General features: G+C 38.8%; 1 protein-coding gene across 3 annotated transcripts in view; it reads left to right on the top strand.

Moving 5' to 3' along the window:
- Positions 1 to 12,584, top strand: part of BCAT1 (branched chain amino acid transaminase 1) — a 118,623-nt gene that overhangs the window by 82,347 nt on the left and 23,692 nt on the right. For all 3 annotated transcript variants that reach the window (XM_005610980.4, XM_023643242.2, XM_005610981.4), the window contains exons 6-7: positions 3,980 to 4,143; positions 11,120 to 11,262. In XM_005610980.4, coding sequence (XP_005611037.1) covers positions 3,980 to 4,143; positions 11,120 to 11,262 — 307 coding nt within the window. The remainder of the gene's footprint in view (positions 1 to 3,979; positions 4,144 to 11,119; positions 11,263 to 12,584) is intronic.

Below are 12,584 nucleotides of genomic sequence, written 5' to 3'. Positions count from 1 at the left end.
GGTGATCTTGAGAAGCATATTTCAGTGGGGTGGTGGGGTTGAAAGCTTGAATGTTGTGGATTCAAGAGAGAATGAGAGGAGGGAAGGTGATGATGGTGAGTAAGTGCAAATCTTATGAGAAATTCTGGATATAGTGGAGCACAGAAATGAATGGATACCTGGAGTAGGACATGTGGTAAATGGAGTGTGTTTGTTTTAGACGGGAGATATTATGGCTTCTTTCTAAGCTGGTGGAAATGATCCACAAGAAAAGGCAAACTGATTGTTAAAATATTCAGCAGCTTTCCCACATTCTACTTCTATTGTGGTGGTGCTACTTCTGAGGGTGACAGTATGGTGGGCAGCGATAGGTTCCTAGATATTGCCCCTCAGTGCCATATTCTCCACCATTTTCCTCTCTAACTCATCCTCTTTTTTAAGAACTGCTAGGATTTTTTTTTTTTTTAACTCAGCTGTTCTTTGGGTTAAAAAATAAGTCATGCTGTTCTTTTTGAAAATGTTCCCTTATTTTCAGTTATCTTATTTCTTCTGTCTCTTATTTCCCTTGTCTAGACAGAATTATTCTGAAGCCTCTACATTGCCACTGTGCTGCCTGCCTTCTAGGCCCAAATGTGGACTAATAAATACCTTTCTTAGCTTGCTGAGCTCTCTCTGCCATCGTTCAGATCACCTCTGAAACCCTGCCTTTCTATAAAGTAATTTTCTGGCTGACTCAGACAGAAGTTGTAATTTTCACTGTGAAATGTCTCTTTGTTTTCCCTCACACCCAAGTGTCCTGTTATTTTGTACAAAATATACACATATTTAATACCCTCATATGGTATATGAATTTGTTATTTGTCAGGTATAACTTATAAAGTAAAAAGAGCCTTTATTTTTTTGAGCACATCAGTATTTCAGCTTCAAAGTCAGTGCGGTCTCTTGAGAAGTTATAAACATCGTATCTGAGATTTTTATATTCCTCTTTTTCCAGGGGGTTTCTTAAAAACCCCTTTCAATTCCTTATGTGTTGAAATAATCTGAGAAACTAGTAGAGAAGAATAAAAAAGTTAATCAAAATAAGACTTATTGAAACTGATTTACATAACTTAATCAGCTATCTTCCATATCTTCTCTTTATGTAGCTTTTGCTTTATATGTTCAGAAGCCTGACCTTACCATCATAGGATTTTCTTCATTGCCGTTTGATTAATGTTATATAACAAACTTCTCAACTGTCTCAGTAGCAGAGAATTTAAATTGCTTTCCAGGAAAGAAGGGAGAATTAAGATGAAGGAACAAATAATGGTTCCTCAGGGTAGAAACGGATCCGATCCCCAGGTTCCCTGCCTGAGACATAAATTTACATTTTATTTATTCTTACTCTTGAGCCTTGTGACCATTTTCAGTAAAGTCACAGAGTTCTTTTCATGAGAAGACAGTCAATATAAGTAATCATTTAAGGATGAAGGCGATAAGCAGTGATCAACACCAGTATTTGAAGTACTTGTAAGACATGAGTTGACCTTGCTTAAATTTCAGAAAATAAAATGTTAGTACACATAAACACGTTTTCTCTCAGCATTGAAAAATTCTAGTCTATAATTTACCTGCTTGCTAAGACTAAAAGTATTACTTAAGGGTTTATGGAGATATGTTTTTTTCCTAGAAATAGATTTAAATGCCTAGCATTATTCTGTTTTCCATTTCTGCTCTCTATACTGCCACCTAGTGGAATAAACGCAAGCTTACCTCTCAATTAAAATCAGGGGAAAGGAGATGAATAATATGAAATTTTTTTTTTTTAAAGATTTTATTTTTTCCTTTTTCTCCCCAAAGCCCCCCAGTACATAGTTGTATATTCTTCGTTGTGGGTCCTTCTAGTTGTGGCATGTGGGATGTTGCCTCAGCGTGGTTTGATGAGCAGTGCCACCTCCGCACCCAGGATTCGAACCAACGAAACACTGGGCCGCTTGCAGCGGAGCGCGCGAACTTAACCACTCGGCCACGGGGCCAGCCCCGAATAATATGAAATTTATCTCAGAAAAAAATTTCCATGATGATGAGTTATTGTTACTTTTATTAGTATAATGGAGGTTGCAAAAAATACAAGAGTTCAGAGTGAAAAAAGTCCAAGCATTTGTGATATCTAATAAAATGCTTAACAGTTTGTCCACAAATAAGCTGTTTTATTCAGAAACGTAGAAGCTAGGTAAATTATTGAGACTGTGTCCTGCATACTTTATTTCTAAATTATGTTGGAGAGCTTCTCTTAATTCATTCATTAATTCATTATGAGGGTCAATCAAAAAGTTTTAAATATTAAGCTTCAAAACACCTCTGATGAAGTGTACTTACTTAACTGATAGGTAGATAAAAGTGTAGAGATATGATAGTCAATTTTTATCAAATATGGGATGAAAGGCAATATGTATATTATTCTGAGGTTTTCTCTCCCGAACAATGAAACCAAAAAAAACAAATGAAGCTTTAAGGCTCCTCAGTCTATTGGGAGGTCCTCTTCAACCTCCATTAAACAACCAAAAACCCAAAACCTGTGGTTGCTTGCTGCCTAACTTCTTTAACTTGGTCATCTGTCATCTGTTATCATTTGCTCTGGGGCCGCCTGAGCCCTGCTTGGTCCTCATGAGGACCCACGTGAATGGAATCGGATAGCATCAGTGTATACATATACACATTTTTTTATGCTCACGAATAGTTTACCTACCTGATTCTTGATGATCTGGGCAAGGTATAACTTCCCCCAGATTAAGTAGTGGGTGAGGGGCCTTGAGCCAATAGTGGAAGGAGAGATATAATTGAAATTCAGAAAAAAATAGCCCCAGATCCACTTTCAGCCAGTTTCATCAAACATTACAAAAGCCACAAAATCAGCTGGACTTGAGTCTCCTCTCATTCTCTCCATGACAGACTCCTACCCCCAGCCAGCCAGCCAGATCCAGCTCTGTGAAGACTGGACACAAGCATTTTCCATCCCTAGACTCTTCATGTAATAGTCCTGACTTGGTTTCTCCCTGTGATCTTGAATTGCACGGGATAGCCCAGTGACCTTTTTTGCCTTTCTAATACGTAGCCCTCAAAACTTCCAGTCTCTCAGTTTTCCTTCTTAATAAACAAGTGACAGTAACTCCTTACAACTGCTTTTGTACTAGAGGAGTTTGTATGATTTTGGCATTGTTGGCCTATGATTTGCCAGTGTTGGTGGGAAAGGCCATCTTCTGTCTTTGTCATTCATCATACAGGTGTCCTGAGTTCTTCATCCTCTGCTTTTTTAGGGGAGGCTGGTACCTGTCTGGTACCTGTCGGTTAGGTGTGATAGTGGCACACGCCCCTGTACCTGCCACCTGCTGGGGGCCCTGGCGTGTCCTGAAGTGGTCAGTAGTCTGTGAAAACAGAAAGGGAAATTAGAGGAGCAAATAGTTTATTTCACCCCCAAAGACTAAATATCACGTGTGGATTCTTCCCTTTTTCAATTCCCAATCAGTGCAACCTTGAAAGGTGATATATAGCTAGCTGTTAAAAATACACTTTTTTTAAAAACCCTACTACCAAAGAAATTGGACAAATTTGCCTTTCCTCTAAAATCATAACAACTCAGAAAGCAAAGCAAAAATGAAACCTAAGTACGGTCATGGGCCATATACGACGGTGGCCCTTAAGATTACTACCACACAGCTGAGGTGTGTAGGAGACTATACCATCTAGGTGTGTGTAAGTACACTCTGTCATGTTTGCACAATGATGAGATCGCCTAATGACACATTTCTCAGAATGTATCCCTGTTAAGAGGAGCGTGACTGTACTCCATTCTTGGTGTTTTCTTCTTAAAAAGACCATCAGGCTTTGTGTAACTCAACTTTAGAAGTAATAGCACGTGTCCTTGGGTGGCTCTTTCTGGGAGATAGAGATCTCTTCTAGACTCTCAGACTGGCATCAGCACTTTAAGTTAACGGTAGTGTGTGCTTTTACTTTATTGCAGCCTTCTCTTGGAGTCAAGAAGCCTACCAAAGCCCTGATCTTTGTCATCTTGAGCCCAGTGGGACCTTATTTTTCAAGCGGAACCTTTAATCCAGTGTCCCTGTGGGCCAATCCGAAGTATGTGAGAGCCTGGAAAGGCGGGACTGGGGACTGCAAGGTGGGAGGGTAAGTAAGTCTGTGTTTCTCTCCAAAGGAAAGCATGCCTCATGACCAGTGAGTTATTGCCATTTCACTTCAATACAAGTACCCATATTAATATTCAAATTGTAATGGTCATTTTTGTTTAGTTTTCAGTGTTTTAAATGTTTGTTGTTTGCAGGATAACCTGTGGCCTTTAATAAGGGAGAAACATTGAATGTGACACATAAGCAAGAACTGAAATAAGTAACTAAAACAAAGATCAAATCTGTGCTTTGAGTGAACTGCCCCTGGAAGCTGGTCCTCTGGCTGCCGGCTGCCGGTTGGCATTAAAGAGCATCTGGTGCTGGAGCCAAGGCTGTCAGTTGGCTCCAAGGAGTCCTGTCTAGGGAAGGTGCCTGCTTCACTGAAGTGCTGTCTTCATTGCCACAGATTGTAGCCATACCTACTGCCAACTGGCTGAGGGACAGCCCTGCTTTGGCTCTGTCAGGCCAATCTCATAGGCCATATGTAGCTGGCTAGCAATAAAAGAGTATTTGAAAAGTGTTAGACAATTTCAGGGGTGGACTTGGCTGTGAATGGAGAATGCCCCTCTGGGTGAACAAGAATAGCTGGATTAACCAGCGTGGGCTCTGCCTTTGTGTGTATCAGGTGCTGATGAGTATCACATACCCAGGGCAGCGGCCGTCTTGGAAGGTAACTCACTGGCCATCTTCTGGGCTCTGGTAAAGCATGTAGATTCAGGGAGCCCTGGGAAAGTGCAATGGTGTGCTGCTGGGATGTGAGAAAGACTTTGACTGCTGGCTTTGACCTCTCTGTAGTCTTTCTGTATTTTTTTTTCTTCTCTACCAAAAAAAAACGTGGTTATAAAATTCTATGACCTGTCATCCCTGTTGGCAGTTTTAGCAACTGCATTCTCTCAGTGGGCAGAGAAATCCTAACGGAGTCCGTTCGACTAAGAAGTCACTTTTCTTTCTGATTTAGAGCACTCCTTCCTGACTATGTCCTAGGCTAGCCAGGTTGAAAAAACTACTGCTCTTTATTCTCTTGATTTCTTTTTGACTTGTTCAGACTTCCTCACAGAGCATATGCATATGCACCACTGCATACAATCTGTTTAACATTGTCAAAACTTCTCTTAGAGTGCACATTACGGTAACTCAGCCATCTTGATGAAGAGGTAATAATTTACAATAGTTTTTCTTCTTTAAATCTTGCTTTCTAGCTCCCCCTACCTGCCCAGGGAAAAGATAACATGGGGATGCTGAGAAGTTGCAGGGAAATCTTTAGTTTTGGTATGTGGGTAGGTTGTTATTTATTATAAAGATAATATAATGCAGGATCACAGAATACATGACCTCTGTAGGCCAATTAAAAATTAATACTTTCTGTACAACACAAAGAGTGAGCCCTCATGTTACTATGGACTTTAGTTTATGATAGTGTGTCAGCTTTAGCTCATCAGTTATAACAAGTGTATCACACTAATCTAGAGGTTAATGATAGGAGAAACTGAAATGAGGGGAGAAGGTGCATGGGAACTCTGTGCTCTTTGCTCAGTTTTTCTGTAAACTTAAAACTGCTCTAAAAAATAAAATCAATTATAAAATATGTTATTAGTACTTTGACTTATTAGGCTCAGGTAGACCATGATCAATGGAAGTTGACTTGAAATCTCTCAGAGAGTACTAGATGTCATAAATAAAAGCAAAAATGGCAAGAGGGAAGGCAGTAACCAAAAGGATGGACTTTATCCCATCTACCTATTGTTTCCAAGAAGTTCCAAAGCTACTCCTGTACTTCCAACCAGGAGAAGGACAGGGGAAACAGATGATTTTGCAATTAGTATCGTCCTATTTAGTTGCCAAAGGCAGTTGGCAGCAACCTTAGATTTGCACATAATTCCTCTTTTCTAAACCTAATTAATTCAATAGTTACCTTCCAGACTTTTTTAGGACCTCTGTAATCCATTGGTATTTATTGAATAGCTGTTGATTTTCGTAAGCTCAAGAATTTCCTGCTTTCTATCTAAGTGAATCAGAGGAAGGGAGAGAAGGATTTTTATTTTTTTAATTCTAAGAGGATTCCACTATTTTGAAGCCACCAGAGATAATATTATCCTTTTATTTCTAAAATGTATGTAAGTGAGAAAAGTAATACAATGGCACACAGCAGAGGAGAGTTCTAGCACAGTGGTTCTCACCTGTGGTTGCAAAATGAAGTCCCCTGGGGAGCTTTACCAACTTCAGATGGTCCCCGACTTAAAATGGTTCAACTTACAATTATTCAACTTTACGATGGTGTGAGAGCAATATACGTCAATAGAACCCATACTTCAAAGTTTGAGTTATCTTTTCACAGGCTAGCGATATGCCATACGATGCTCTCTTGTGATGGTGGGCAGAGACAGTGAGCTACAGCTCCCAGTCAGCCACGTGATCACGAGGATAAACAACCGATAGGCTTAGAACCATGATGTACACGTAAAACCACTCTGTTTTCCACTTTCAGTGCAGTATTCAGTAAATTACATGAGAGAGTCAACACTTTACTATAAAACAGACTTTGTGTTGGATGATTTTGCCCAACTGGAGGCTAATGTAAGTGTTCTGAGCACGTTTAGGGTAGTCTGGGCTGAGCTATGGAGTTCGGTAGGATAGGTGCATTAAGTGCATTTTTGACTTAAGATATTTTCAGTTTATGATGGGTTTATCAGGCTGTAACCCCATCGTAAGTCTAGAAGGATCTGTACTAATGTTGGGGTCCCACCGCTAGAGATTCCGGTCTGTTTGGTCTGGCAGGGAGCCTGAGCATCATCAGGACTTCTGTTGATGTGCAGCTGAAGCGGAGAAGCACTGAACTGGAAGAAGGTCTTTCATCATAGGAGCATCTTTATTCCCAGGCAATTCCTTAGTTTCCTTGTTAATTTGGGATGAATTAGGCCTCTCTCTCTCTCTCCATCTTAGTTTTTTTCTTTTTTCCTTATATTCTCATCCTGCATGTGAGTACAAGCTTTGAAGTCAGAAAAACCTGGCTGAAAAACCCAACCACCTTGGGCATGTTACTTAACTTCTCTAAGCTTCAGCTTCCTCACTTCTAAAGTCAGGGTAATAATACCCACCTTACCTGTGAGGATTAAGTGAGATAATATAAAATACCCAGGACTCAGTAAGTAACGTGTAACACCCTAGCAGTTGGCATGGGCTTGGGAATCAGAGATGCCTGGGAGTCACGCACTTACGTCTGTGATCTTTTACAAGCTGTGTACAATCTTTTAATCTGTGTACAATGAAGTCCTTTCTTCCTGAAAGTTCTCGAAAGTGTAATAAAGTCTAGGGTTGTTTTAAGAGGATTCACTGAAATACTGGGATTAAGTACTTAGTACCTTGCCTGGCAGGTGTCACTTCTCAACAGACAATAGTTCATATGATGAGGCTTTCTTACTTTCTTATTTCATCTCTCGGACTGTATCTTAGGAGCCAACAGTTGGATTTCACAGAATAGAATTTATTCTTTTGGAGGGATGTGTTTATTATCTTTATTCTCCAAGGTATTTATTCTATTTAAAATTATATTAAAATTTTTCTAAAAAACTTTTTCTTCTATGTAGACAGTCTTTCCACTTTTTCATTTTTCTCTTTCCTCTGAGGACTTGTGTTTCTCTTCTGAATGTTGCCATGGGAAGAAACCCAAATATAGTACCCAGGTGTCAATTACCCTGTAGACATTAATAACACAGTTTACACCTGAGAGAGAATTTTGAGAAAAACTTGTGTTTGGGAGAAAAGACCACCTATAAAATAAAATAATCAAACAAGTACCAAACAAATAGAAACCACTTTTCTTTTCGATACACTGAAAGAGTCCAGGTCTGTAATTCTTTTTCCTGTCTAAGTAGCTTCATGATGCTGAGGAATCATGGTTGTAATTCAGCCACACTCTCAAAACTGTGTGTGTGTTTTTAAAGCCTCTTTGAAAGGCTAGATATTCATACTGTGAAAGTTCTCTCTGTGTTCTTAATGGAGTAACAGGCATATTACTTATGAGAGATCATTTATTTTCAGATATGGTAAAATAATAGTTGTGTCTCTGAACTAGTGAAAAGTAAATTTAAGTCTTGTTTTGTTTTTTTTTTTGAGGAAGATTAGCTCTGAGCTAACATCTGCTGCCAATCCTCTTTTTTTTTTTTACAGATTGGCACCTGAGCTAACAACTGTGGCCAGTCTTTTTCTTTTTTCCCTTAAAGATTGGCACCTGAGCTAACAACTGTGGCCAATCTTTTTTTTTTTTCCTGCTTTATCTCCCCAAATCCCCCCTGGTACACAGTTGTATATCTTAGTTACAGGTCCTTCTAGTCGTGGCATGTGGGACGCCGCCTCAATGTGGCCTGACGAGCGGTGCCATGTCTGCGCCCAGGATCCGAACCCTGGGCCGCCGCGGTGGAGCGTGCGAACTTAACCACTCGGCCACGGGGCCAGCTCCCCCAATCCTCTTTTTGCTGAGGAAGACTGGCCCTGAGCTAATATTCATGCCCATCTTCCTCTACTTTATATGTGGGACGCCTACCACAGCATGGCTTGCCAAGCGGTGCCATGTCCGCACCAGGATCCGAACCGGCGAGAACTGGGCCGCTCAAGCAGGACGTGCGCTCTTAACTGCTATGCCACCGAGCAGGCCCCTAAAGTAGTTACGTTTTAATAAAACATTTTAATTAGGATATAGCAGGCTGATATAAACTGTTTCTTAGCTTTTATTGTTACTATTTTATTTTTTCTAAACAACCCTATACAGCATATAAAAGTATTTTTATTTGCCAGGTGAATTTAGTGAGGCAAAAATGTGGACTGACTTGCTTAAGTTTCTTTGTAGCCAAATAGAAGTGCAAGAGCTTCACCCAGGCCGAGTGGACCCAAACCCAGGCTCTTTCTGCTGGACTCCCCCTGCGGTCTGGTTTATATTCATGATTAGAAAGTATTTATAATTTAGCTCAGTTATTGTCTGTTTACCATCAATGCTGAATACTGGTGATGTGACTTTTTATGAACATTAAACAAAAAAAATTCTCTTATATATCAGAATTGTATGATCTCCAGATTGACTAATTATTTACATTTCATCATCTTCATTTTTGAAGTATATGTTTCCAGGGTCTTTTAAATGAATCTTAGCATTACCTTAGTGTGAGTACATCTTATCATGCTTCAGATTGCAATAGCTGTATCGTGTAATGCCTGTTTCCCATAGCTTTCTTAAATATTTGTTATTAGTCAAAATTCTTTGAGTTGCAAGTCAGAAAAACAACTCAAACCATCTTAAGCAGAAAATGGATTGATTGACATGTAAAGAGGATGGTAGCAGTGGACCCACTAGGAACTCAAATCGTTGCCAAGGTTTTTTTTGCCCTTACGTGTATCCTGCCCCTGCCATCTCCCCTTCCCCGCCCCCATCTTTCTCTCTCTCCCCTACTCCCTCTCTTTCCCTTCTCTCTTCATCCCTTGTCATAGCTTCTGGCTATGCATTAGCCTGGCCCTCTCCTGCTTCAGATGCCTTCTCCTACGGAGGGTGGTGATCATGGACACAATAGACAGCAGGCTTACTTCATAGCACACGAGCTGCCACTACCTTCAAAGGGAGAAAAATGTCTTTCAGCTTCCATACATTAAAATGAATGAGTGAATGAACTCAAGGAAAGACTTCTATCAGCAGTTTAAATTACCTACTCACACTTTAATTCATTGGTATGGGGCAAGATGCTATCATTGTCAACCCAAGCAGGATGACTTAGCTTCATAGGAAGAGCCAAAGAGAATATAGTGGAAAGGGAAGCTGTGCAGATGAAAATGGCAGATAGCTACCGCAATGTCTGAACTTTGTGCTTAATTTACCCTTTTACTTAGATAATACTACACATTTTAATCTTGCTCAGATATAAAAGAGATTATTTAAAGGCCTACGTGGAAATTTTGCGAAAGATTACATGAGTGCTTTGTAGCAGTTATTGTACGTTTGATTGTTTCTGTGTACTTCTAGGGGCTTCATAGGCCAAGAGTGAGTCTAGGGTTTATTTCCTAGCCTAGGCTGTGATGTGGTAGTGCTTCTCAAACTTGCTTGCTAATGTGCTCCGAAAGCCAAGGACAGTGAATTGTACAGCCAGGGGCTTCAGGAGGCAAGCAACCATCACATTTATTTGAGGACTGTCGTGTTTTATCTAAAACATTCATCCATATTTTGTAATATACTTCATGATTTTCCCATTGAAGTTTAATAAAAGAAAATAAATTAAAAATAATATTAAACTAAATTGTTATTTCAGGAGGATATGCTATGTTCCTTTGATTTTGATTAATTTAGGATGAATAGTGCAGGTTGAGAAAAATGGGCTTTTGGAATACTTTTTGGTTAAAATCAGGATTTTTAACATTTTGTCCCACTTTTTGGAGAATTTAGACATTGGGCATTAGAGGTTTCTTGGATGTATAGAAAGGTCTCAGGTAAGAGAGCACAGGCTTGGTGTTCTGCTGCTTAATGAATGTAACTTGATGCAAGTTATTTCTCCCCAGCCTCACTTTCTCATCGGAACTCTGGAAATGATAGTGGCTAACTCATAGTATTGTTGTGAGGTTTAAGTGAAATAATTCATGGAAAATTGCTTGGTATATGAAAAAAATACTAACTTTTAACTGTTATCATTAAGTTGCCTATTTACCTGTGTTCTGTATCTCTACTTTTCAAGTTAGGATTCCATGATTTTGCTTTGTTCTCTCTCTCAAATGAGTGCAATTAGATTATTTAGGTTCTCTAATGAGTTTCCTTTAAGGTTATACAGTTAACTAGAGAATATATATACATACATATATATGTGTGTGTGTGAATTTATATATATAAATATATAAAGAACATAGTACATTTCTTACATCCACATGCAAATTAAAGACTTGAGGATTTTAGTATGCAAGATGGGGATAGTATATTCATAATCGGTATATTTCCTCTTTCCTAAAAGGAATTATGGCTCGTCTCTTTTTGCCCAATGTGAAGCAATGGATAACGGCTGTCAGCAGGTTCTGTGGCTCTATGGAGAGGATAATCAGATAACCGAAGTTGGAACTATGAATCTTTTTCTTTACTGGATAAATGAAGAGGGAGGTAATCCACTAAGATTTCTGCTCTTTGCTATTTTTTAATCATTTTCAATGGGACTAGAAAGAAAAGAACTGGAAGCTTAGAACAAGGGAATAAGCAGCACAATTCCAAAGGCAAAGGAGAAATGAGTTTAAATTTGCAGAATTTATAAAAGTTTCATTTTTTGTTTTTATTTTTTGGCTCTAGATGTATTTGTTGAAATGTCAACTTGAGGAATTTAAATCTCCACAATTTGAAGATTTGGTGTCTTCTCCCCTTTGCCATCTTCTTAACAGTTTTCCTATCTGAAATCCCTTGCATTTGGAGATAAGTCTCAGATCAATTCAATGGTCGTTCACCATATACATAGACACACATAGTCACCATATACACCAGTTCACATACACATTATACATGTGTCTAAAATGCTATAGTAATAAGCCAATCTGCTGAGTCCGTTGAGTCTACTGATTCGAAATTTAGGATACTTTCTTGCTTGTAATTCTTTAAACAACTGTTGCCTTTTCTACATATTTTGATAATACACCAACAGCCTTCAATATTCAGTTAAAGCATGCTATTTTCAAGGACAAACTCGTTTATTTTGGGATTATACTTAGATCCTGGTTCATTCAAGACTATTAAATATATTACTATAAAAATCAGTACTTCTTTATTACCTTTAATATTCTGACTGGTCGCTCTCTCTCTTTGCTATTCTTTTTTTTCATTAGTTGGCAGACCATAGGGGTTCAGCGAAGTCTTGGCAATGACCATGGTATTGGATTAAATGGCCCATAATAGGGAAAAAAATACAGATATATGTATTTATTTCCATTAGAATTTTAATAGTCATAACAATTTAAAAACGTATTTTTAGGCTTGTTCATGTTCTTAGGCTGTTTATTTCACAGTAGTGAGTATCAAGTCTAGAAATATAAAGTGGTAAGTTTCCAAATACTTATAAAGTCTCAGTATTGGTTTCAATGAAATTTTTAAATGAAATTTTTATTTTAAAGCAGCCACAGTAGCCTCTATTGCTCTTTGGTTATTGGGCTCCAAACAGAGGAAAATGGTGGTTCAGATGTGGCTGACTTCAGAGGTATGCTCTGATTTGAGACTTAGTTGCAGAGGCTAATAAGATGAGCCTTACAGTCTAGTCAGAGGTCAAATAAACAGAAGGTGTGTTAAGTACACTTTATCCTGGGGTAGGCCATTGGTAATCCTCGGCATATGAAAAGCTAGATCATGCTTATTCTTTCATTCCTCTTGTTTGTGCTTGGCGCTATTTAAAAACAAAATTTATACTGGAATATTTGTGATTTCCAAATTTGAGTTACTGCGTA

Source organism: Equus caballus, chromosome 6 (genome assembly GCF_041296265.1).
Source record: "Equus caballus isolate H_3958 breed thoroughbred chromosome 6, TB-T2T, whole genome shotgun sequence".
Classification (NCBI taxonomy): domain Eukaryota; kingdom Metazoa; phylum Chordata; class Mammalia; order Perissodactyla; family Equidae; genus Equus; species Equus caballus.
Note: the sequence above shows the minus strand (reverse complement) of the source record. Positions and strands in the feature narration are given on the sequence as shown.